Below are 21,882 nucleotides of genomic sequence, written 5' to 3'. Positions count from 1 at the left end.
TTTAATACCAATGACCACTAACAAATGATGCTTTAATTCATGCCTAATGCTTGCTTTATACTGCACCAGCAAGAGACTCTATTTGTTAAAAGGCAGATGGGAGGCTGGTTATATTAGCTTACTCCAGCCCCTTCCTGGCTTCTTTAGTGCTCTCTTCGCACTGCACAGGTGAACCACAGCAGCATCAGTGTATAACACCAGCACCTCACTGAGTTCCTGCTTAGAGCCACAAGTACAAAATAGCAAAACAATTGAGATAAGTCTTTTAAAAAATCTCTCTGGGCTCCAGCTCATACACATTCATGCACATGGGGGAGAAAAGGCACTTAAACAGAGGTATACAAGGACAAAACAAGCCTATGTTTAGGGCCACAAACACACAAACCTACACCTTGCAATTTCTGAGTTGTACAGTTGAGTCCTGAGGTGAGAACAAGCTAGGGTTGCCAACTTCACCCTGGAAAATTCCTGGATATTTTGGGCAGCGTCTCGGAATGGTCGAGTCCAATGAGGGCAGAGACTTGAGCAGAGATGTGGTACCATCACGTCCACTCTCTGGAACTGTCATGTCCTCCAAGGGAACTGATCTCTGTTGCCTGGAAATCAGTTGTAATTCCAGGAAAAGACCAGGCTTCGCCAGGTGCCAGCAACCCTGGAGCTGGTTAGGCTCATGGACTTTGGGGCCTGGGGGTGGGGACCTCGCTTCAGATCCTTAGCGATGTGTTAACTGGGTTGCACAAGACTCCTGCTCTTTCAGCACGCAGCTATTAAGAAACAGCCAGCACCGGCCTTTTCCTGGCTAGCTGCCTCAGGGCGAGGGGAGGAACAACGCAGAGAGGGCGGGACGCGAAAGGGCTCCCACGCAGAGTTGAGAGCGAAGGTCAGCGTACTACAGAGCGGGTCCTGGACACGATGGCGCTCCTGGTGGTCATGGGAGTGAGCGGCTCGGGGAAGTAGGTGCCCACTGCGGCGGGGCTGGGGGCAGCGCGCGAGCCCATGCGGAGGGCGGGCGGGAACGACGCGGGAGCTCTCCGTCGCGCGACGCCTCCGCTCTCGTCAGCCATTGGCTGCCACTCCTCGGGGCTTCTGAGGCAGGGAGGGGTCGTGTTCGGCGCCTTTCGGAGGACCCGCTCGCCGGTGGAGGGTCGAGGCGAGGGACGGCCCCGCGCCTAAATGGACCCCGTGAGTTGTGTAGTAGCCTGCCGTGTATGAAGAGTACACCTATGTGTGTGTTGCTAGAAGTGCACTCCTTGAGAAGCTGATATACTGGCAACACAGACCGATGTGAAATCTTCACCCCTGTTAACAGCATGTGAAGTTTTTCCGCTCGTGTCGACCACATCACAGCGCAACTGTGAAAAAATTGTCAACTGATCCTGAATAGGTTGTTGATTGAAGGGATGGGGCAATGATTCCAAGATCTCTTCTACTCAAAAGCTATGCAGAGAGCTCCCTCTCCCTGCTTTTTCTTTCTTTCTTTCTGATCTGCAGTTGAAGAGATGGAGACATTTAAACCCTATACCAAGAACTGGAGATTTGGGGCGGATTTTAATTAGAACTGCCTTCCTGAAGAGATTACAAACTGTGAGATGAACCTCCGTTCACAACCAGTTGTATGGACCAGTTGTATGCCCTCCCCTAAATTGTTGTCTATTTTTGTAAAAGAAGAAACACAAAGAAACCAATGAGGATTCTCATTCTTGTAGCTCCACTGTCTCTTGGCTTTTTGAATACATCTTCAGCACAATTGTTCAATACTTTATTTCAGTTCACCCCATCTTCTTTTTCCTGAAGCCTGTTTCCTCATAGATTGATTAAAAACACTTAGTTGCTGCCTTATAGATCTTTTGCTTGATATGAACCCAACATTAATTCTAACCTCAAAAAATAGCCAGTGTGGATTTGAATCATAGATCAAAATGATCTTATCTGACCTGGGATTGCCAGATATTTAACCATTGGAGATTTTGCACCCTTTAATAGTTACGGAACAGACAACCGTCCAAATGCTCCAGCTTTTCTTTGTCATTGAATCCCTATGTTGGAAAATACTTGAGCACTTGAATTTCTGTTTGTCAGACAGGTATTTTAATATAAGAATCAGGAGCAATGGTGGACAAGGCTTTCTTTGCCTAAAATCATGTTCCAACCCTTGTGCAAAACAACTGTGTTGGAAGTGGGGCTAAGATTAGGTCTTTTCAATATTGGCTGAAGGGCATCTGGGAGGATCAGATTTTAATCACTGTGGGAGGATGCAGTAGTTTGGTAATGAAGATGGTGAACTCAGGCAGCATTACTTAGTCAAATGAAATTATAGTCTTTGCTGGGGTTTGAGATGCTTCAGTGTTTTTATCATTTAATTAGTGGATACATTTAATATATGTGTTGAAGTTGGGTGCTCCAGCAGTTTTGCCACAACAAAATGTCAAAAATAAACCATGCAATAGAGGCAGTATCATAGGATAACAGCACAAAATAAACATTTAGAATACAGATGAAAAATACTTCTATTGAGAAGGAGCCATCGTATTGAAAATGCAGATAATTCCAAGTGAATTGATGTATGTTCTTAGTAGATACAGCAAAGCAATTTTTCTTTTTCCTGGTATCATTGTTGGGGAATCTCCTAATATGAAAACATAAAACCCACACCTTTGTAGGTGTATTTAACACCCATATGTGCATGACAAAACTTACATAATGCCCTGTCATCAAATATAACTTTGGAAGAGCCAACAGACCTTCTTTATGGGCCACCTTGCTTTAATTACGTACTCAATTTTTATTTCAAATGAACTGTAGTTGTCCAATGAGTTTTCTATTGGATATTCATTAAATGCATTTTGCAGTCTCTTCAGAGCAGTGCTGTTGGCCAAGCATTTCTCAATGAATAAGAGCAAGGCTCCATGAGAGAGTATCTGTGGAAGAAAAACAGCATGCAAGAACTTGAGTGTTATAGCATTGATCTCTAGCACCAAAAGCTGATGCAAAGTTTTTGGTATTGCTCCCAACATAAGAGGATGAATGGGCTCTTTCCAAGCCCCACTAAGGTATAGGAACAGACTTGACAGAAGTTCTCCCTGGAGACCCCACGGGAAGTTATCCAGTCAGTGACACCAAAAAATATTGGTTGTCACAAATTATAGTAATTTACAAATACATGTGACTTTTAAAGGTCAGTGTAAGACTCATAGTATGAGTATAAACTTAACCTACAGATAAGAAATTCCTCTTCTACAAATAAAATGGATAAATGTAATTTGCTCCATTGTGATGGCTAAAAGGAAGTTTGGTTTACCCTAATGGCACAATCACTTTTTCCTGTCCTCTCAAGCTCTTAGCCCACAGATACAATAGTGTTGGAGACATAGAGAACCTTCCATCTTCAACATTTGCAAATGCAGCCTTGAAAAGACTTATCTGAGATGTATGGGCTTTACAGTGTGAGCCAAAGCAGCTATACCTGTTTAAACCCATTGAAGTCAGTGGGCTGAAAAATGCTTTATTCATTCAGGAGTGTACTGCAGGTCATATAACTACATTAGTTGTTGGAGATCAGTTTAAGTATGAGACAAGTAATAGAATATCCTTACTGATCATTTTTGTATGATCACAGGTTGGATCTACATAACCTTGAGCAGACATAGCTGTTAGACCTATCCATCAAAGGTTTTCACAGAGTTTTTACAAGAATCCATGCAGGGTATAATAGGTTATCCTTCTGTTTTTGTGTTTGCCCAAGAGATTTCAAAAGCTCCTGCACATAATACAATGGGATTTTCTGTCACTTTTCTCCTGGTGTATGACAGTTCAAGGTGTATGACAGACCTTCTAATAGTGGAGTACACCTTCTGCTTGCTGAAGGATATGTTTGTATCCAATCCACATAAGCTACATCTAAAGAAAGATGTTCCTATTGGTCCTTTTGTAGAAGTGGCTTCTCTTTTTTTTTTTTTTTTTTTTTTATTCAGTTTTTATTGTTATTTGTTCTTATAAAAAGCATTTACAGAAAAGCAAAAAACAAAAACAGAAAAGTAAAAAACAGAGAAAGCGACCAGCTGATAAGTGTCGTCAATACACGTATATCATACTTGATGTAGTCTGATATTATCTCAAGAGATATATAGTCAGTTCCCATTACATATTGGTCCTACTCTAACAATTACTGCTGTCTTTCTTAAGAAAGTCCAAATAATCACTCCACTGTTCATCATATTCTTTCGGAGATCTCTTCTTAACCATGTTGGTGAGTCTTGCCATTTTTGCTAAGTCCGCTAATTTATCAAGCCATGTAGAAATAGTTGGAGTCTCAGTCGCCTTCCAGTGCTTCGCCCACACCAACCGTGCCGCCGTAGTTGCATGGAAGAAGAAGATTCTAGAAGAAGTAGGTAAAGCACTTGGGTGGAAGCTTAGCAGCATAGATTCAGGCTTCATTGGGTATCGCATTTTAAATATTTCCTGTAACACCATATGTATTTTAACCCAATACTTTTTTGCTTTTTCACAATTCCACCACATGTGATAAAAAGAACCTACTGCTTTATGACATTTCCAACATTTATTATCAAACCTATCTGAGATTTTTGCAATGACCTTTGGAGTAATATACCATCTATAAAACATCTTATACCAATTTTCCCTTAAAATTTGGCTGTTAGTTTGTTTAGGAATTTTGGTCCAAACTCGCTCCCATTCCTCCATACCAATTATGGAGCCCAGGTTTTGCATCCATTTAATCATACAATTCTTTACTTGTTCTGACTCAGTCTCGTATTTCAAAAGAAGTTTATAGATCTGGCCCTGTAGGTGTGGTTTTTTGAGCAATAACATGTTTTCAAAATCACTAAGAGGTGAGTTTTTGTCCACTCGAATCTCAAAGTCTGTTTTTAGTCTGGCTTTCAGTTGGTTATACTCCATCCATCGTAGCTCATATCCTTCTTTGTTTAATTCTTGCAGACTCTTGAGCTCACCTGTTCTCGTTAACAAGTCCTTGTACATTGGGCATGTTATTCTTCTTTGCTGTTGTCTGGAAAAATACGCCTCTATTGGCGATTTCAGTAAGTATGATGAGGAGCAAAGTCTTGTTTTGTATTTATTCCAGATCTTTAGTAGGGATCTTGTCCAAAAGCTGACCTTGGGTTTTTCCTTTCCTTTTGTTTTCAAAGAGGGCCAGAGCATTTCATGGAAGCTTTGCTTACTATCTGCCTTTTCCAACACCAAATCTCTTGTCATTGGATCAATTATCCAGTCTGCCACTGCTGTCAGTGTTGCCGCATGTAGGTATAATTTTAGATTTGGAACGCCCTGTCCCCCTCTCTTCTTGTCATCTTGTAGAATTCTAAAGGCAATTCTTGGCCTCTTATAGTTCCAAATGAACTTATTTATTTCAGACTGCCATTTATTTACCACAGAGTCATTAATATCTATTGGCAGAGTTTGAAAGAGGAAGTTAAATTTTGGTAATATTGACATTTTTACTGTGGCCATTCTTGCTGACCACGAAAGGTTCAGGCTGTTCCACTTCTTAATGTCCTGTTGGATTTGTGACCAGAGCTCCCCGTAGTTGTTAGCAAACAAGGTATCAGAGCGATTTCCAATTTGTACTCCTAGATATTTGACCTTTTTAGGGTTGATCTCACACCTTAGTGCCCTTTTGACTATCTCTATGTTCAAGTCTGATATGCCAAATAGCATAATCTTGGTTTTAGAGAGATTTATCTTGTATCCAGAGTGTTTCCCAAAGGTGTTTATCTCTTCAAACAACAATTCTAAAGTGGTGCTTGGATTGGTTAATACACAAACAACATCATCAGCATAGCTTTTAAGTTTAAATTCTTCTCCCGCAATCATAAGTCCCGAGAGCTTTGCGTTTGCTCGAATTTTACGAGCTAGTGACTCCAATACCAGGTTAAATAGTAGGGGGGATAGCGGGCATCCTTGTCTAGTTCCCTTCCCAATTTGAATAGGGTCTTTAGTTAACATTCCATTAACCAAGATTCTTGCCTCTTGTTTTGAGTATACATGCTTGATTAGGTTCCAAAAATTGTCCCCACATTTTAGTTGGGTAAGCGTGGCCAATAGGAACTTCCATTGCACCTTGTCAAAAGCTTTTTCAGCGTCCAAAAACACAAAAGCCGCTTGAATTCCTTTAGTGCGGACCACCTCCATTGCATTAAGGACAAATCTGACGTTGTTTTTCATGTACCTTTTGGGCATGAATCCTGTTTGGTCTGGATGGATGATTTCATTAAGGCATTTCTTCAGTCTTTCTGCTAAAGCCTTTGCAAAAATTTTGTAGTCCACATTAAGTAGTGATATTGGTCTATAAGCATTTGGTGATAGTGAGTCCATACCTTCTTTATGTATGAGTGTTATCGACGCTTGCTGCCACGATTTGGGGAGTGATTTTCCAGAATTGTCCACTACCTCATTCACCATCTGTGTCAGGACTGGTAGTAATATATGATTTAATTTCTTATAATAAGTTGCGGAGAGTCCATCTGGGCCTGGGGCCTTATTTAATTTCATAGCTGTTACCGCTTCGGCCAGTTCCTGAGCTGAGAATCTCTGATTTAATATCTTTCGTTGCTCATCTGTGAAGGTTAAGGATGGGGTACCTCCAAGATATTCCATGCTGTCAGGTATGGTTTCTTCGTCTGTTTGGTATAGCTTTTGGAAAAAGTTTGAGAGACATTGTTGTATTTCCTGATCTGTACGAAAGTGGTTGTCTCCATATTTAAGGCTGGATATAACACTTTTGTTATGATTTCTTTTTAGTTTATATGCCAGCCATCTTCCAGGTTTGTCAGCATGTTCAAAATTCTTTTGTTTTATCCAATCCAGTTTTTTCCTCATATCTTCGGTTTCCAATGCATCTCTTTTTAGTCTTAAGAGCGTTATTTGTTTGGCTGTCTTCTTAGACAGATGGGCTTGGTGCTGGATTTCTAATTGTCTGATTGACCAGACAATTTCGTTCAGCTCTTTTTCTTTCTTTTTCCTTTTGGCGGTGTTCAGGCTTATCAATCTTCCTCTTATATACGCTTTACTCGTATCCCAGACCGTGGATAATGGAATCTCTTTTGTGCAGTTAAGTTTGAAAAATTCTTTTAAGTCAGCTTCGCACAGATTCAAATTCTCTTTGTCTTCTAGGATGTATTCATTCATTCTCCATCTTCGCATACCAGCTCTGCAGAAGGAAAATTCTGCCCATATTGGGTTATGATCTGCAAAGGTGTTGGGGAGAATTTCCATATTTGTCACTTTTGGTAATAACGATTTTGAGCACCAGCATTGGTCTATTCTGGAATATGAGGAGTGTCGAGAGGAATAGAAGGTATACTGTTTGCTTTTGGGGTGGAGTTCTCTCCAGAGATCTATTAATGAATTGAGATGGATATTGCGTTTGGCCGATTTCGGAAAATGTGCTCCCTGTCGGTTATGTGATTTGTCCAGCAATGGGTTCATTACCGCATTAAAGTCTCCGATTATGATCCACTGTTCAGTAATAGTTTCTGTGTGCTTCTGAAAGAATTCTTCAAAAAACTTATCCTTCGCATTGTTGGGAGCATATATGTTTGTCAATGTATATTTCTGACCATCTGGTAGTTGTATTTCAAGTGTCAAAAATCGGCCGTCATTATCTTGGATTTTCTGCTCAACCTTAATGTTGGGGTTTGCAATGTAAGTAATCACCCCTCTTTTTTTCACTGTGGCAGAGGCTGCAAATTCTCTTCCTAGTTTTCTTGTTGACAATATATTTAGATTTTTTTTCCTCACATGTGTTTCCTGTATACAGTAGATATCTGCTCTCAATTTTTTCAGTTGATTGAAGAATTTGGTGCGTTTGGCCGGTGAATTCAAGCCATTAGCGTTTACGGATAGCACCTTTAGCTTCTCCATTTTTCCGTGTTGGGGCGGTTGCTCCTTGTTCTGCTTGAGAAGGGGTGGCTTTTGTTCCCGTTGCTTGTGTTAGGTAGGATGATCTATCGTCACAGAGTTGAACTAATCGACGCGTAGTTTCCGCTCTTGTTGGGGAGGTCCTAGGTGATCCTGCCCCTGAAGTGCCTTGAGATAAGCTGTCAGCAAGCTCTTGAGCCTGTTGGAGCGTTCGGATAGTTTTTCTTCCCGATGGTAATATCACTTCCAGGGCGAATGGGATTCTCCAAAAGTATCTTATCTCTTTGGCAATTAGGATCTGTCTCAAAAAATGAAATTGTGCTCTTTTCCGTAGTGTGTCTGCTGGCAGATCTTGAAAGATTTGTATTTCTTGGCCTGCCAATTTCAATGGCGTCTCCCGATGCTTTTGGAACAAGTTATTTCTTACTACTTTGCTATCAAAACTTACAAGAATATCTCTTGGTTGTTTCTTGCGTACGGCAGCCTTTGAGTATACTCTATATACTTTGTCAATCCGGATTTCTTCCTCCTCCAGGTACTCTTCAAGGCTTTCAGTAATTTCCTTCCTCAGGTCTGTTTTCCCAAATTCTTCCGATACGCCTTTAAATTTCACGTTCCTGGCTTTAGATTCTACTTCCAGGACTTCAAACTTGTCATCTGCTACTTTTTCCCGCTCCTGCTGATTATCTTCCACGCGTTGGATTCTCGCTTGGTGTGTTGCCAGCTGGTTTATGTTTTTGCCTACTACTTTCTCCAGACCATCAATTCTGTCTGAAAGTTCTTTCTTAATGTCTTGCACCTCCTTATCAACCTTTTTAACTGCTTCTAGTATTTCTGAATTAGCCTTACATAATAGGCGGTACATCTGTGCATTGGTTAGGTTTTCAATATCACTTTCCTTCTCTTCTGCTTCTGTTCCCCCAATCTGTTTCTTTTTTTTTTCTGCTTCTGCCTCCTTTCTTGCTTCAGCCATCTCCTTTTTCCTCTTCCAAAAATTGGTTATAGTGACTTCTGATTTAGGGGATCTGATTTGCTTTGGGCGAGGTCTTAATCTGTCTGTCATCAAAAAAAATTTTTTTTTTGTTTTGTTTTGCTCAAAACCAACACTATAGTTTGACTTTATGACCGCTTTCACAATGCCAGTACAGTAATTAGAGTTTTAAATACAGAGTTATAGATTAATATATGTTGCTATTACTTCTTCAACTTTAGGTGCTTGCTTTATCACCTTACAGTAATCATTGAACCAATACTCTAACAGAATAACAACCTGAACATTCACACTCTCTGTTAATCTATTATCTGTGCAATACTAATTTTTTATGTCAATATAATAGGTCTAGATTGTTGATTTCTTCCAACCTGGTTGGTGGGGCTGACTCTCTCTTTAGATCCTGCAGATAACAGAACAAAACAACAAAAAAGCATAGGAGGAAAGGGGGGGGGGATAAGGGGGGATAGAAAGATATGTCCTTCCAGAATCAGCTATAGCTCCAAAAATAACTTGTAGAGGGGTGTTGAAATTTTTTTTTTAAAAAAAAAAGAAGAGCCGTTGTAGAAATAATAACCACAAATAAGCAGGAGCTTTGTCTCAGAACAAAAGCCAAAAAGTGTTACAAAAGGTGAGGGGGGGCCAGGGCTATAAAAATATCAATAGGAGTGTATATAGAAAATGTCCCCCCCCCCAAAAAAAAAGAAAAAATAAAAAGCCACCAGGAGAGAGGGGAAAAAAAGAAAAAAGCAGAATCGGCAAATTATAATCCACTCAGACAGGCGCAGGTTAGACGTCTAAAATGGGTCCTTCCTCCATTGCAATCTTCGTTAACTCCACTGCGTAGATCCACCGCAAATCCCAAACAGGCGTCTCGCGAGAGTTGAGAAGCCTGGTAGTTATCAACCAAGCGATCTCCGTGAATTGTAAACAATCCCTGCCGCTTTCTCTGTCGGTAAGGATTTAAGCTTTTCCTTCTCTCTGTTCTGCCCAGTGAATTTCGCTAATTTCCCTCCCGTCTGTGAAGAGCATTTCCATGCAAATTGATTAGATGAGGGGGGGGGGGAGGGGGTGTTGGGCTAATGCCTAGCTTTGAAGTAATAGAGCAGACAGAGAAACTCACAGTCTTTATGCTAATGATTCCGTTCCGTTCCTTTTGTCAGTCGAGAGGTGGAGAGAGTCGGCAGGAGAGATGCAGAGTTTCATACAGCTGGTCGTCTCAAGCTTAAAGATTCACTTTCAGTTTTGGCTAACGGCTGGCTACTGTCCGGGCCTCTGACACAAACTGCGGAGATCCGGAGAAATTGTTCTCCACGGATCTGTAGGACCCTCTGGGTGCCGTTCCCGGCTCCCGGGGCGACCACGAGCAAGGTTTGCGCACCTCGCTCAAGTCTGACAGGAGTTGCTGCCCCTGCCCCTCAGTTAGGTCTGAGAGACCATAAGATATGGTCTGCTACAGTGCCATCTTCCGAAGCACTCCAGAAGTGGCTTCTCTTGATTTGTTGCTACTGTGATCCTAAGCAGGCTTATTCTTAACTTCACTATAAACTTATGAATTTCAAGTTAATAGGGTTTGAAGCAAATAATGGGGATGCCTACACCTAGCCAGGGTCAAAGTGTGGGCTCAAATTAGCAATAAAGGGTTTTTTAAATATTCAATAATAATAATAATAATAGTTGGTTCTTATATGCTGCTTTTCTCTACCCAAAGGAGTCTCAAAGTGGTTTATAATGGCAGAATTGTGATGAGTGCTGTTCTGCATATTTGGGTATCATTTTGACTACATCTATGCCTAAGCCATATTGTCATTCTGAATATATTTTATTTCCTATATGTGTACTGTTTTAATTCCAAATATATTGGAAATGTATTTGAGTATACTGTTAAAGAAGACAGCCCTATAGAACAGGAGTCTTTTTGAGCCTGCACAATAAGGTTGCCAACATCCAAGTGTTGCCTGGAGATATCCTGCTTTTACAGCTGATCTCCCGACTATAGAATGAGTTTCCTTGGAGAAAATGGCTGCTTTGGGTGTTGGACTTCATGGCAATATATACCAATGAGGTCTCTCTAACTTTTCAAGCCCCACCTTCCCCAGGCTACACCCCTGAAATCTCTATGAATTTTCCAACCCAGAGTTGGCAACACTACTGCACACACTTTTAGAGTTTTGAAAGAGAAGTTTCCATAACTAACAAATGGCCATTGTGAGTGGAACAGGCCCAATGACAAGTTGGCTGCAACATACCTAGTTGCGTCCATGTAAGTGTTTCCTTCAAATGTAAAAGTAATGATTCCAGAAGTTTTTTATGAACGCAGCTCAGTCCTATGCATGTTTTACTTGGAATAAAATCCCACTTAGATCTATATGATAAATAAATGAATACAGCCTGCATCTCTCAAAGGTTACAGTTCTCTCCACCATGGGCACAGTTGGATTACGTAAAGCACATTGACTGGCCTTAATCAGCTGTTGCATCTGGGATGACACAGACTATTCTTGCTTACATTGTAGTGATCAAATTGATCAAATCAGTTTGTCATGATTGCAACGTTGCTGGGAGCCACATCTGAAGTGATATAAACTAAAAAGACAGTCTGCAGCTTTTGAAAGAAAAGAAAAAGAAAAAGGGTGTTGTGGTCACTTTCCAAGAGGCTCTGTAATCTGTAATAAAAATCTCCAGTAGTTTAACAGACAACGCTTCTCTAGCAACCAGCATTTATACACTGTCTTTTGAGTGTTCAGATCACGTTTCACAAACTATCTCAATATCTCTTCATGCAAGTCTTGAGAAGATAATTGTTGAGCATTTGGAATCAGATATAGGTTGTTCTATTCTAAGCAGGTAAACCACATAACATTTAACCTCAGTGTAGCATCACTGAAGACTGCAAGTAGGGCTAGCAGAAACAAATATATGAAGAGCTAAGAGCAAAATGGAACTCTTCCATCAGGCGTTTGGTTGAGGCCAGAGCAAGGAAGACCTACAAGGACCCTCCCTTGAGCATCCACCCTGAGGAGCCAGGCCGAAGGGGAGATATTTAATTTTTAGGGATTGGTGGATTTTTTAGGGAGTGGCTAGGAGATTGGGTTTTATAGTTTTTATTGCATCTCATTTGCGAACCGGCTGATCCAAGAGTAGAGGTAAATAAATTGATCAAAGAAACAAAATAAATAAACTGTCTTGCTATCACTAAGGTCCTCTGGGATTTTTGATTTTCAGATATTTCAGAGCTCTGTCCACCAATTCCTTGCAGTGATCAGTTGAGGGGGGAGAAGATGACAACTCTACTTGTTCTTACTGCTATGATTACTGTCCATCAGCCAACTGTCTCTGTATATACTCTATTCAAAAAGAAAAAGTTACAGCCTAAGCTAGTTTTATACTTTGGTTCTGACTGTTACCGACTGAACAATATGCCAGTTTCATTGATAATTTTCTTTGTTATGATAATTATTTATAGAATGTATTTTTCCTCCAGTCAAGTGCCTTTCTTAATGTCTTTTTTTTGCTAAAAAATTAGAATATACATTTATATTGTATTGTTTTACAGATCCACTGTGGGTTCACATCTGGCCAAAAAGGTACAGTTTATACTGTAATTGTTGTATAAGTTTTTTTGGATAACGTTTCTGTAAGTGGATGCTATGGGCACATCTACGAGCTAAAGCCCATTTGCAATACAGGATCCTCATTTTAGCCAGGAAAGCCACTTCTGTGGTTACGCTGCAAGCAACTGCATGGGATTTCCTTTACTGTCACTGCAAGCTTGCCCACCACACTCTTCCTGCTTCTGGAAGAACACTGCCTCGTTCATTTGCTTCTATTGTGTTGAAGCAACACCCCAAGAATTGCAAGGCAAAGCCCAGATTTTATTGCATGTCAATCTTGCCAGTCTCTATAAATGATGTTTTGTCTCATCCCTGAATCAGGCACATAAAATGCAGTTTTGACTTCAAATAAAAACCGAAAATATAAACACACCATCCATTAGATATGGGTTTTTCCTAATTCCACACAAGTTTCTGAGAAATGTGATCATATAAATCATGGCTCATCTTTTGATGCAGAGACCCAATTAGAATTTGTATTTGCTGGGCTTTGTTGTTGTTGGATTCCTCTGTTTGATCCATAATTATGATTCCTATTTAGCTGGGATGGAAATTCCATGAAGGTGATGATTATCATCCAGAAGGGAACAAGAGGAAAATGGCGGAAGGAATTCCTCTGAATGATCAGGTATCACATACCCTCCTGATGTCAAAGAACCCTTATAAATACCAAACACAGATGTCTGATACCCACAACATATCTAACTCAAATTTCATGTAAGGATCACTTTAAAATCTTGCCATTTTAATCTTCCAAAATTAAATTGGGAAGATATGAGATGGAGCAGAACCATAGAACTTTAAAGTGATTAATCATATTGGTTGGTGCCTCACTGCAAAATGATTTGTTTTGCTTGTGGAGCAGACTGAATTATTTTTTAACCTAGTGTAACCCTAGGGAAAAAAATAAAATGGCAAGAGGGAAAATGTTCATATTGGTTTCCTGAGGCCTGTTTAACAGAGCACATATGTTCAGCTTAATCACTTGGATGCCACTGGGCTGCACTGCTTGAAGTGGTCTGTGAGGTGCCCCTTTCGGAGTACTTTTACCAACACCAGTTTCAATATTATGTGAAATAGCTTGCTGTGAGTTTTATGTGCACATCACTATTTGCCTTTATCCCCCCTTTGCCTCATTTTGCAGACATATGTAAATCGTTGTTAGTCTCACTTATTGCTCCACAAAGACAAACTGATAAGAATTGTTCAACAATACGATTTTTGCTTGATGGCTGGAACTTGTAAAAGTAACTAGAGAAGAGTACAAGAAAACACCCTAGTGGCCTTTTTAAAGGAAACTTAAATTACAGCCGTCAATCTCTTATTTTTGCATGTGTCAGTCTAAAAGCAGACTCCTTTTATACCATACTTAAAACAAATTAAACCTTGCAGCAGTTTGTTATTGATGGAAACACTGTTTATCCTGACTGCCTCGTATAGTAGACAAAACCTTTTAAGACAATAAGCATTGCACTCATGTACTATGTTGAATTAATTGTGAAAAACCTTGCTCATGCTGATAATTTCCTGCTGAAAGCATTATGAAACTGAAAACTTACTGGAAAATAGGAGAGTCCTTTGCCATGACTAGAGAGTCTCCCATTCTCTTCCCAACCCAGCCATCTGCTAAACTGTCAGCAATAAAAATGATCAGACATGAGTTAAATAGAGAGGTTGGGAAACACTTAGGGGAAAAAAAACTGCAAGGAACATCTAGTCTCAATTGGATTACACAGATCAGTTATTTTGAATGCATTTGCCAAGCTGGAAATGGGAACTCTTCTGTCACCAATTATTTGGCTTTTTAAAACTGCTTTAGGTTTAAGTTATTGTACCTACTGACTGTTGTGAACTGCCCCAAGATGGCAGGGCTGACAGGGACTGGTTATGAATTTAACCAGACGTACAGACATTACATATATACTGATTTGAACCCAGTGCATTCAGAGACAGAAGGTATTCTCTTCTAAGCAGGAGTATCAAAACTAGTGAGGCAAGGATAATTAGAGATTGCTAGCAGCATGAAGATTCCTTGTGGTATTCTGAAGGAATATTCAGAAATCTCCTGCAAATGGTACAACTTATTATTTTCAGTGAAATGGCACAATGTACTGAAGCTAACTTGCTTTTATTTTTTTTAGGACAGAATCCCATGGCTTTGCTGTTTGCATGATATGTTAATGAGGTAAGAGAACACTTGACTCACAGCATAAGGACTTGTAATCAATGTTCTGTGAATTATTAGCTTTGCTGTCAAGACAAGGTACGGTAACCCTGTGGGGCTTTCAACAGAAAACACAATTAGGGATGGTTTGCCATTGCCTGCCTCTCTGTTGTGACCCTGGATTTCCTTGGTGGTCTCTCATCCAAATACCAACCACAGCCAACCCTGCCTAGCTGCCAAGATCTGACAGGATTAAGCCAGCAACAGAAAGTGATCATGACTGTAGGATACAAAATACTAAGAATCTAATTTTAAAAACATCAACATTTAGTTTTTCATCCCTTAGGTTCATTCCAAAGGCTTGAAATTTATGTAGGCAGTGTGTGGGGAAATGCTATTAGTGGGGGAATAGGGGCTATGGCTGGGCAAGATTTCTAGTAGTCCAGAGTAATATTTTTAGTGCAATCCATTGTCTCTTCCTATGTCTGGCAGAAATAAAACTTATGCAAATCTTACATCAAACAATAGCTGTAATAAAGATTCAGAAGAAAAGCAGGTCAACTCAGAATGCAGAAAAGGGGCATTACAAGGATGTAATATCAAAAAAGAATAAGTCTGCCTTTGAAAAGCATGGGGGGGGGGGGCTCTAGTCCAGCCTCCTTTTCATTTAGTTTTCTATGTACAAGAACTGCCTGTTCAGAGATGCAAGAAGTGATACAACGTCTGCTCTGTAGTTTAAAGCCAGTATACTCACAAGCATCTGACAAAATCATTCTACTAAATTGGATAGATAATGACAATGTCTTCTCTTTGTAGGGAGTATACCTCTGGCCAAAACACAGTTTTAGCTTGCTCAGCTCTGAAAAAAATGTACAGGTGCATTTTAGAAAATGGAGAGGCCGGTATAAATTGCCAGAATTCAAGTGGTCAGCCAGAAGATCAAGAGGAGCCTGCATCACGGAAAATCCTTTTCATCCACTTAGATGGACCAATGGACCTCATTGCTCAGCGCTTGGCAAAAAGGAAAGGTCACTTCATGCCACCTGAGCTACTACAATCTCAGTTTGATGCTCTTGAAGCTCCAGCCACACCTGAAAATTTTATCACTGTCAGTCTGGAAAAGCCTGTTTCAGAAATAGTATCTATAATTGAAGAATATGTTAGAAACAGGTATGGATAGCTCTTTCAGAACAGTTCTTGGTGCACAGGGTCAACTCAAATATGATTTGTTGTCCTTCATAGAGTTTGTTTCCTTTCACTAAACATAATGGTGAATTAACTATATTGTACTTATGAGATTAGGACAATACTGCTTAGTTGCAAGGAATTGTTTACTTTGTTTTTACATACCCTGGATTTAGGCAAGAGTTTTTAAAGCATGTATTATTGCCCTAATATTCCAGTATATTATGATCAAAAATGCCATTGAATATGTTGGAAAACACAATTAAAGTTGGAATTACAGATGTTACAAAGTTTATACATGGTGAAACCTAATGGAGCAGTCCTAGCCTTCAGTTACATCTGGACAGTAGGCTTGGGGTTGCTCCTTACCCTCCTGAACTACTAGAGTACAGTAGGACTATGGTAGCATGACAAAAATGTACAAGTATGGTGGCTGAGAGGAGGGATTCCTTTGCTCCAGTTGGGGGAAAATGGGGAAGAGAAGGCTGGATGTCTTCAAAACTAAAGGAAGGGAAATGAAGTCTCAGTACATTGCCACTATCCGTGAGGCTTTTAAATATGCAGGCTGAAAGATCAAAACCTGTCGCCTGAGTCAAAACCTTAAGAATAGGGATGGAGATGAACCAGAAAAGTTTGGTTCATGACAAACCCACAACCCAAACCATGGACTGTCACAAACTAGAAAAAGCTTCATACAGACTGAACCGGTTTGTGAAATCCGTGATGCAGTACAATGCCCCCCTCGGTATGGTAGTCACTAAATTCACAGATCTCTGTGTTGACTCTCTTCTACCTGCCCTCCATGTTTGGTAAAGAGTGGTTATTCTTACAACCTTTTATCAAAAAGATTCTGAGTCATTTTTAACAACAAATCAGGAAAATATTTTATTTTACAAAGAGGCAAAGGGTAGTTGGAATGAGGAATCAAGTTTTTCATACAAATCAATAATTTCCCAGTTCTTTGTTACGGGCTTTTTAGATGTTCATAGATTTTTCATATAATTTTTCTTTTAACCTGTGAGGTTTTGTTACTGTATTTATCCTAAACACATCTGTTTATCTTTTAATCTAGTGAGTTCCCCTAGCTCCAAGAAAGTGGGTGCTCTTTCTAGTACTTTCACTTCTTCTCTTCCTAGATGGGCCAGTGTGTCACTGCCTGCTGAGGAGTCTGAAGCTTTCTCACTCACGCAAGTCTGAAGAAATACATATACCAATTTCTCCAGGATAGAGTCACATATCCATTCCCTCTTAGCGGTTACTGGCCAATCGAAGCTGACTCTGTCTGCCTAATGAGGATTTTTAGTGCTATCTGCCACACCCTGTGTCCACCATAGGCTCAAACCAGTGTGGAGCAACACATTATTATTGAATTTATTGCCCACTGCTACAGAGAGACATGATGGCTCATATGTACCCATGGTGGCTTGAAGCCCTGAGTCCAACCCTGACAACCAAACTCCAACCCATGCAACAACGTATGTAGACCTAGTGACTCAAACACAAGACATATGTATGTAGACATTGTGACTCAAAGCCCCGTCCAGCCCTGACAGCCAAACACCAAAGGATGCAATTATGTATGTAGATATGAAGCTATGCACAAACCAGTGTGCAGTGACATATGTAGATGTATGAAGCACTGAGTCTGAACCCCAAAGCATACAATAATGTATGTGACACCTCAACACCGAAGTGTGCTCACATCACTCACAGCCCCTCCAGCGCTGAAACACACAGTCAATTTGAGGGCAGACAGAAATGCAGAGACCCCAGAGTTTCAAGGCAGACACCCTAAAGCGGGGTAGTCAACCTGTGGTCCTCCAGATGTTCATGGACTACAATTCCCACGAGCCACTGCCAGCAAACGCTGGCAGTGGCTTGTGGGAACTATAGTCCATGAACATCTGGAGGACCACAGGTTGACTACCGCTGCCCTAAAGTACCTCCACAGCAGCTGGGAGTATATAAGGGTGCTCAGCTGAGGAACCCCCTAGTTAAGGTTTAAACACAGGTGCTGCAAAACACTCACACTAAAAGGGGTGTATTATTCCATTCTGCAACTGGTTCTGGAGCACACTCATCTATCGGTGAAATTATCTAGAGAAGAAATGGAAACAAGACTACCCCTCATGTCTAAAATAGCAGAAAGAGCAGATTTTTTTTTAATGTGATAGAATCATAGAGTTGGAGAGGGTCATACAGGCCATTTAGTCCAACCCCCTGCTCAATGCAGGATCAGCCCAAAGCATTCAAGAAAAGTGTGTATCCAACCTTTGCTTGAAGACTGCCAGTGAAGGGGAGCTCACCACCTCCTTAGGCAGCCTATTCCACTGCTGATCTACTGATTGTGAATTTTTTTTCCCTGATATCTAGCCTATATCGTTGTACTTGTAGTTTAAACCCATTACTGCGTGTCCTTTCCTCTGCAGCCAATGGGAACAGCATCCTGCCCTCCTCCAAATGACAATTCAAATACTTAAAGAGGGCTATCATGTCCCCTCTCAACCTCCTTTTCTCCAGGCTGAACATTCCCAAGTCCCTCACCCTATCTTCATTGGTCCCTTGGCCCCAGATCATCCTCGTCACTCTCCTCTGTACCCTTTCAATTTTATCTACGTCCTTCTTGAAGTGAGGCCTCCAGAACTGCACACAGTACTCCAGGTGTGGTCTGACCAGTGCCATATACAATGGGACTATGACATCTTGTGATTTTGATGTGATGCCCCTGTTGATACAGCCCCAAATGGCCTTTGCCTTTTTTACCGCTGCATCACACTGCCTGCTCATGTTTAGCTTACAATCCACAAGTACCCCAGGGTCTCATTCACACAAGTACCCCAAGGTCTCATCCTCCTGATAAGAATCCATTGTGAAAGGTCTGCCACAGAAGCAGGTCCAAGGAACCAGATCTATGGACTAAATCATCAGAATGGTGAAATCCATTATAGGAAGGAGGCATGACATGGCACTGGGAGACTAAAAAGGTCACCTAAGCCTGTCTTAGTGGTTCCTACAGCTGAATGGCCAGGGCAATTGGAGCAGAGCATCTGGAGTCTACACTGCCATATCTCCATTTAAAGATAATCAGAAATCTCCACCAGGATTTGCCTTGTGGAGATCCCATCTTTTAATACAGATTGGTCATCTTTCTCCCACAGAGCTGAAGGGCAACTTATGGAAATGCCTGTTGTAAACTTGTTTGTGTAGCTTGTTTTTACTCTGCATTTGTACTCTACAGTTCTTTCCTTCACCAGTACAAGTCACAATGTATAAAATTATAAGAATTTATCTCTTAGAGCATTATTCTCATAAAGGAACTCATCCACATCATCAACATCAGCTGAGAAGCCTCTAAGTTCTCCATGCAGACCCTTCTAGAATCTACATCACTATAACAACTTGTGGAAAGGGAAGCTGTTAAAGTTTGTTCCTGGCTTCCTGAGTACATGGTATTAGAGGTTGGATCATGTCATGTGCTCCAACTTCCATTATATTGGTGCCTTCTGTGCAAAGATAATATGGGAGCACCATTAGTGGTCAACAATGAGATCGGTAAGTGGTGGTGGAAGTCTTTGGGGCAAGCTTGATTCCTGCAGTGTCACCACTGGGTATTTGTAAGACTGTGACATTTTACAACCACTAGTTTAGGTAAACTGAATGTTTATACAACAGGACATCTTTAAGATAAACCCACCTATTTTCATTACTATATAGGAGTAAAATAGGTAGGAGACTGGTTCTGTTATTAAGTAAATTCACATTTGAACTTGCAGCTTGATAGTAAACATGTTTACTAGCTCGAATTGTCAGGGTTACCTGCCATGAGACAATGAACCTGTGAAGTGTTTCCGATTCAGAGTTGCAATTTTATTAAGCAGAAAGAGATTGGAAGTATTCAAGAACCTGAGGATTGTAGTCAAGAATAATGAAGGGCAGGGCTACGTTAAGAAAAAAATGAGTTCAAACACACAACAGGGGATGTTCATCTGTTGACATTTTGCATGCATACATTCACTGATCTACCCATAAGGATTTTAATTTCCATCAACTGTACTGATGGAAAGCTACGCAACAAAACAAAATGTTTTCTTCCCACTAGTGGAAAAGCCCTTTTTAAAAACAGGCAGGGAACAGTGTACCCACCCAGCAACTCTCTACTGATGCATTGTGAGTGCAGTGGAGAGATTTCCCTCCCACCCAACTGGAGGCTCCAAGGCCAGGGAAAGCGTGGGGCTTCAGCAGAGGACATGCTGGGCCTTTGGGGGGCTACCACACAGTGAGGACACTGAGGAGATGGACAGGGTGGCAGCTGAGAGCATGGGCTCTGCAGTTGTGAGGCAACCCTAGAAGGTGTGTCAGTCCTTCCCTGCTTCCCCCCTCCATGGCAAAGATGTGAAGAGTGGGAGCATGGGTGGGTGTGGCCCAGTTGTACTGGTGCCACCAGGGGAGAGAAGGAAGGCGAGATGTGCAGGGTCATCCTTGCCACCACTGGGGAATGGGAAGGGTAGCAGCCTCCTCAGTGAAGGCTGTGCCAGCTTCTAGTGCCTTGTCACTGCTGTGGGGGCTTGGAAGGCCAAGCCAATCCTTTGCCCTTCCCAGAAGGCAGTGGACACTAGCATAAGCTCCACAGAGACAGCAGCTGGTGTGTGCAGCCTTCCTCCCCTACCAGTGGCAAGGAGGCACTGGTCGAGGCAAGCCACACAGCTTAACTCCTGCTGGTTCTCCATGGCAGTGGGGAAGTGGGAGGGGGGCATCTGTGTGGCTCTCAGGGGGAGGGTCCTCCTCTTGGGGGCCAATCAGAGGGCCAGCATGTCATCAGAAGTACCCTTCACATTTTTATGTAGTATGATGATGATACCACCATCCAAGATATAGCTGAACCATCACTGCAGATGTTATTTAAGGGTATGGTAAAGAAAGGCAATATATAAAGGATGATATGGCATCTCTAACAAGCCAGGTGAACTGTTTTTCCTGTGCAAACGACCATTGGCTACTTACCAAAAAGGATCCTTCTCCTCTGGAGTCAGGAGTACATCTTGGTGGGTGATTTCCCACCATTCCCTGAGGCTCCAGAGGGAGAACTTAACTTTACTATTTCCCTGATCTTTAAGGCAGACTTCATTACATGTGCCCTTGTTTTATAGATTATGTTTTAAAACCTTTTTCTTAAGGATGGATTAAATTATGGCATAAATGTTATCAGAGGCTCTGCAGACAGTTATGATGAGATGATGAATCCTTTGTCAGCTACTATCTAACAGCTACTAACCTGCAGCAACTGAAGTTCTCATAATAGATACACATTTTCTTCAAGAACACTTAGGGGTTAATATAAGGACATCTTAGAACTCGTACTTGATTTGGCTTAGCCTGCCTCTTGCAGGCTAAGGTATTACATCCATTTTAATCCCACTATTCAAAAACTTTCCAAAAGTAGTTATTCTTTAAATAGATAAAAGCTACTGAAGGGCTAACTGAAATTCAAATTAAGAGTGCCCTCTTGTGGTATTACATCCCACTGTGTGTATGTTGAATAGTCCATATGCAGACTTTAAAATTAGTCTGCATCTGCATCTTATTGGAAATAGTTTGCAGACTACTATAAAGAGTTGATTCGAACAATCTGTCAATAAAAGGTGCTGCTCCAGATCTTCTCTGGTCCCCCCTCCCCACTCCACAAGGTATTTTCATCTCTGGGAAAGTTGGTTTCTGAGATTATGGGACCTGTATAGAGTAAGTCAGTGGGCTGTGAGGAGGGGGAAAAAGGGTAAAAATGCTCCTGCCTTCAGTCTGCACAGTTCTGCTGATAGGAGGCAGGAAAGGCAACTTTACCTCCTTCCCCCTCCTCACTCTAGCCTACTGACCTCACTAGGACTCAATTTTCTCAAGGTCAGAAATGGCTGCTTAGCATAGGGGAAGGCATGGAAGATCCATAGCTCTTGCATGAAACTCTGTTCTTTGCACCAGTGGATCACTGCCTTCAATTCATTAGCTATATCTAAGTGAGCAACTTCATGTTTGCTAAATAT

General features: G+C 41.2%; 1 protein-coding gene across 4 annotated transcripts; it reads left to right on the top strand.

Annotated features, from left to right (window-relative positions):
* Positions 1 to 808: 808 nt before the first annotated feature.
* Positions 809 to 16,162, top strand: IDNK (IDNK gluconokinase). 4 transcript variants are annotated; one of them, XM_077344685.1, is made up of 5 exons: positions 809 to 953; positions 12,444 to 12,474; positions 13,043 to 13,129; positions 14,643 to 14,686; positions 15,482 to 16,162. In XM_077344685.1, the coding sequence occupies exons 1-5, from the start codon at positions 913 to 915 to the stop codon at positions 15,843 to 15,845; spliced, it is 567 nt and encodes a 188-aa protein (XP_077200800.1). In that variant the 5' UTR covers positions 809 to 912; the 3' UTR covers positions 15,846 to 16,162. The 4 variants fall into 4 exon arrangements, with proteins under 4 accessions (XP_077200800.1, XP_077200801.1, XP_077200803.1 ...); XM_077344686.1 differs by lacking the exon at positions 809 to 953 and adding an exon at positions 995 to 1,182; XM_077344688.1 differs by lacking the exon at positions 809 to 953 and adding an exon at positions 5,023 to 5,057.
* The last annotated feature ends 5,720 nt before the right edge of the window (positions 16,163 to 21,882 follow it).

This window comes from Paroedura picta, chromosome 7, assembly GCF_049243985.1.
Source record: "Paroedura picta isolate Pp20150507F chromosome 7, Ppicta_v3.0, whole genome shotgun sequence".
Lineage (NCBI taxonomy): Eukaryota > Metazoa > Chordata > Lepidosauria > Squamata > Gekkonidae > Paroedura > Paroedura picta.
The sequence above is the reverse complement of the archived record's forward strand: the minus strand, read 5'-3'. Positions and strand labels throughout refer to the sequence as shown.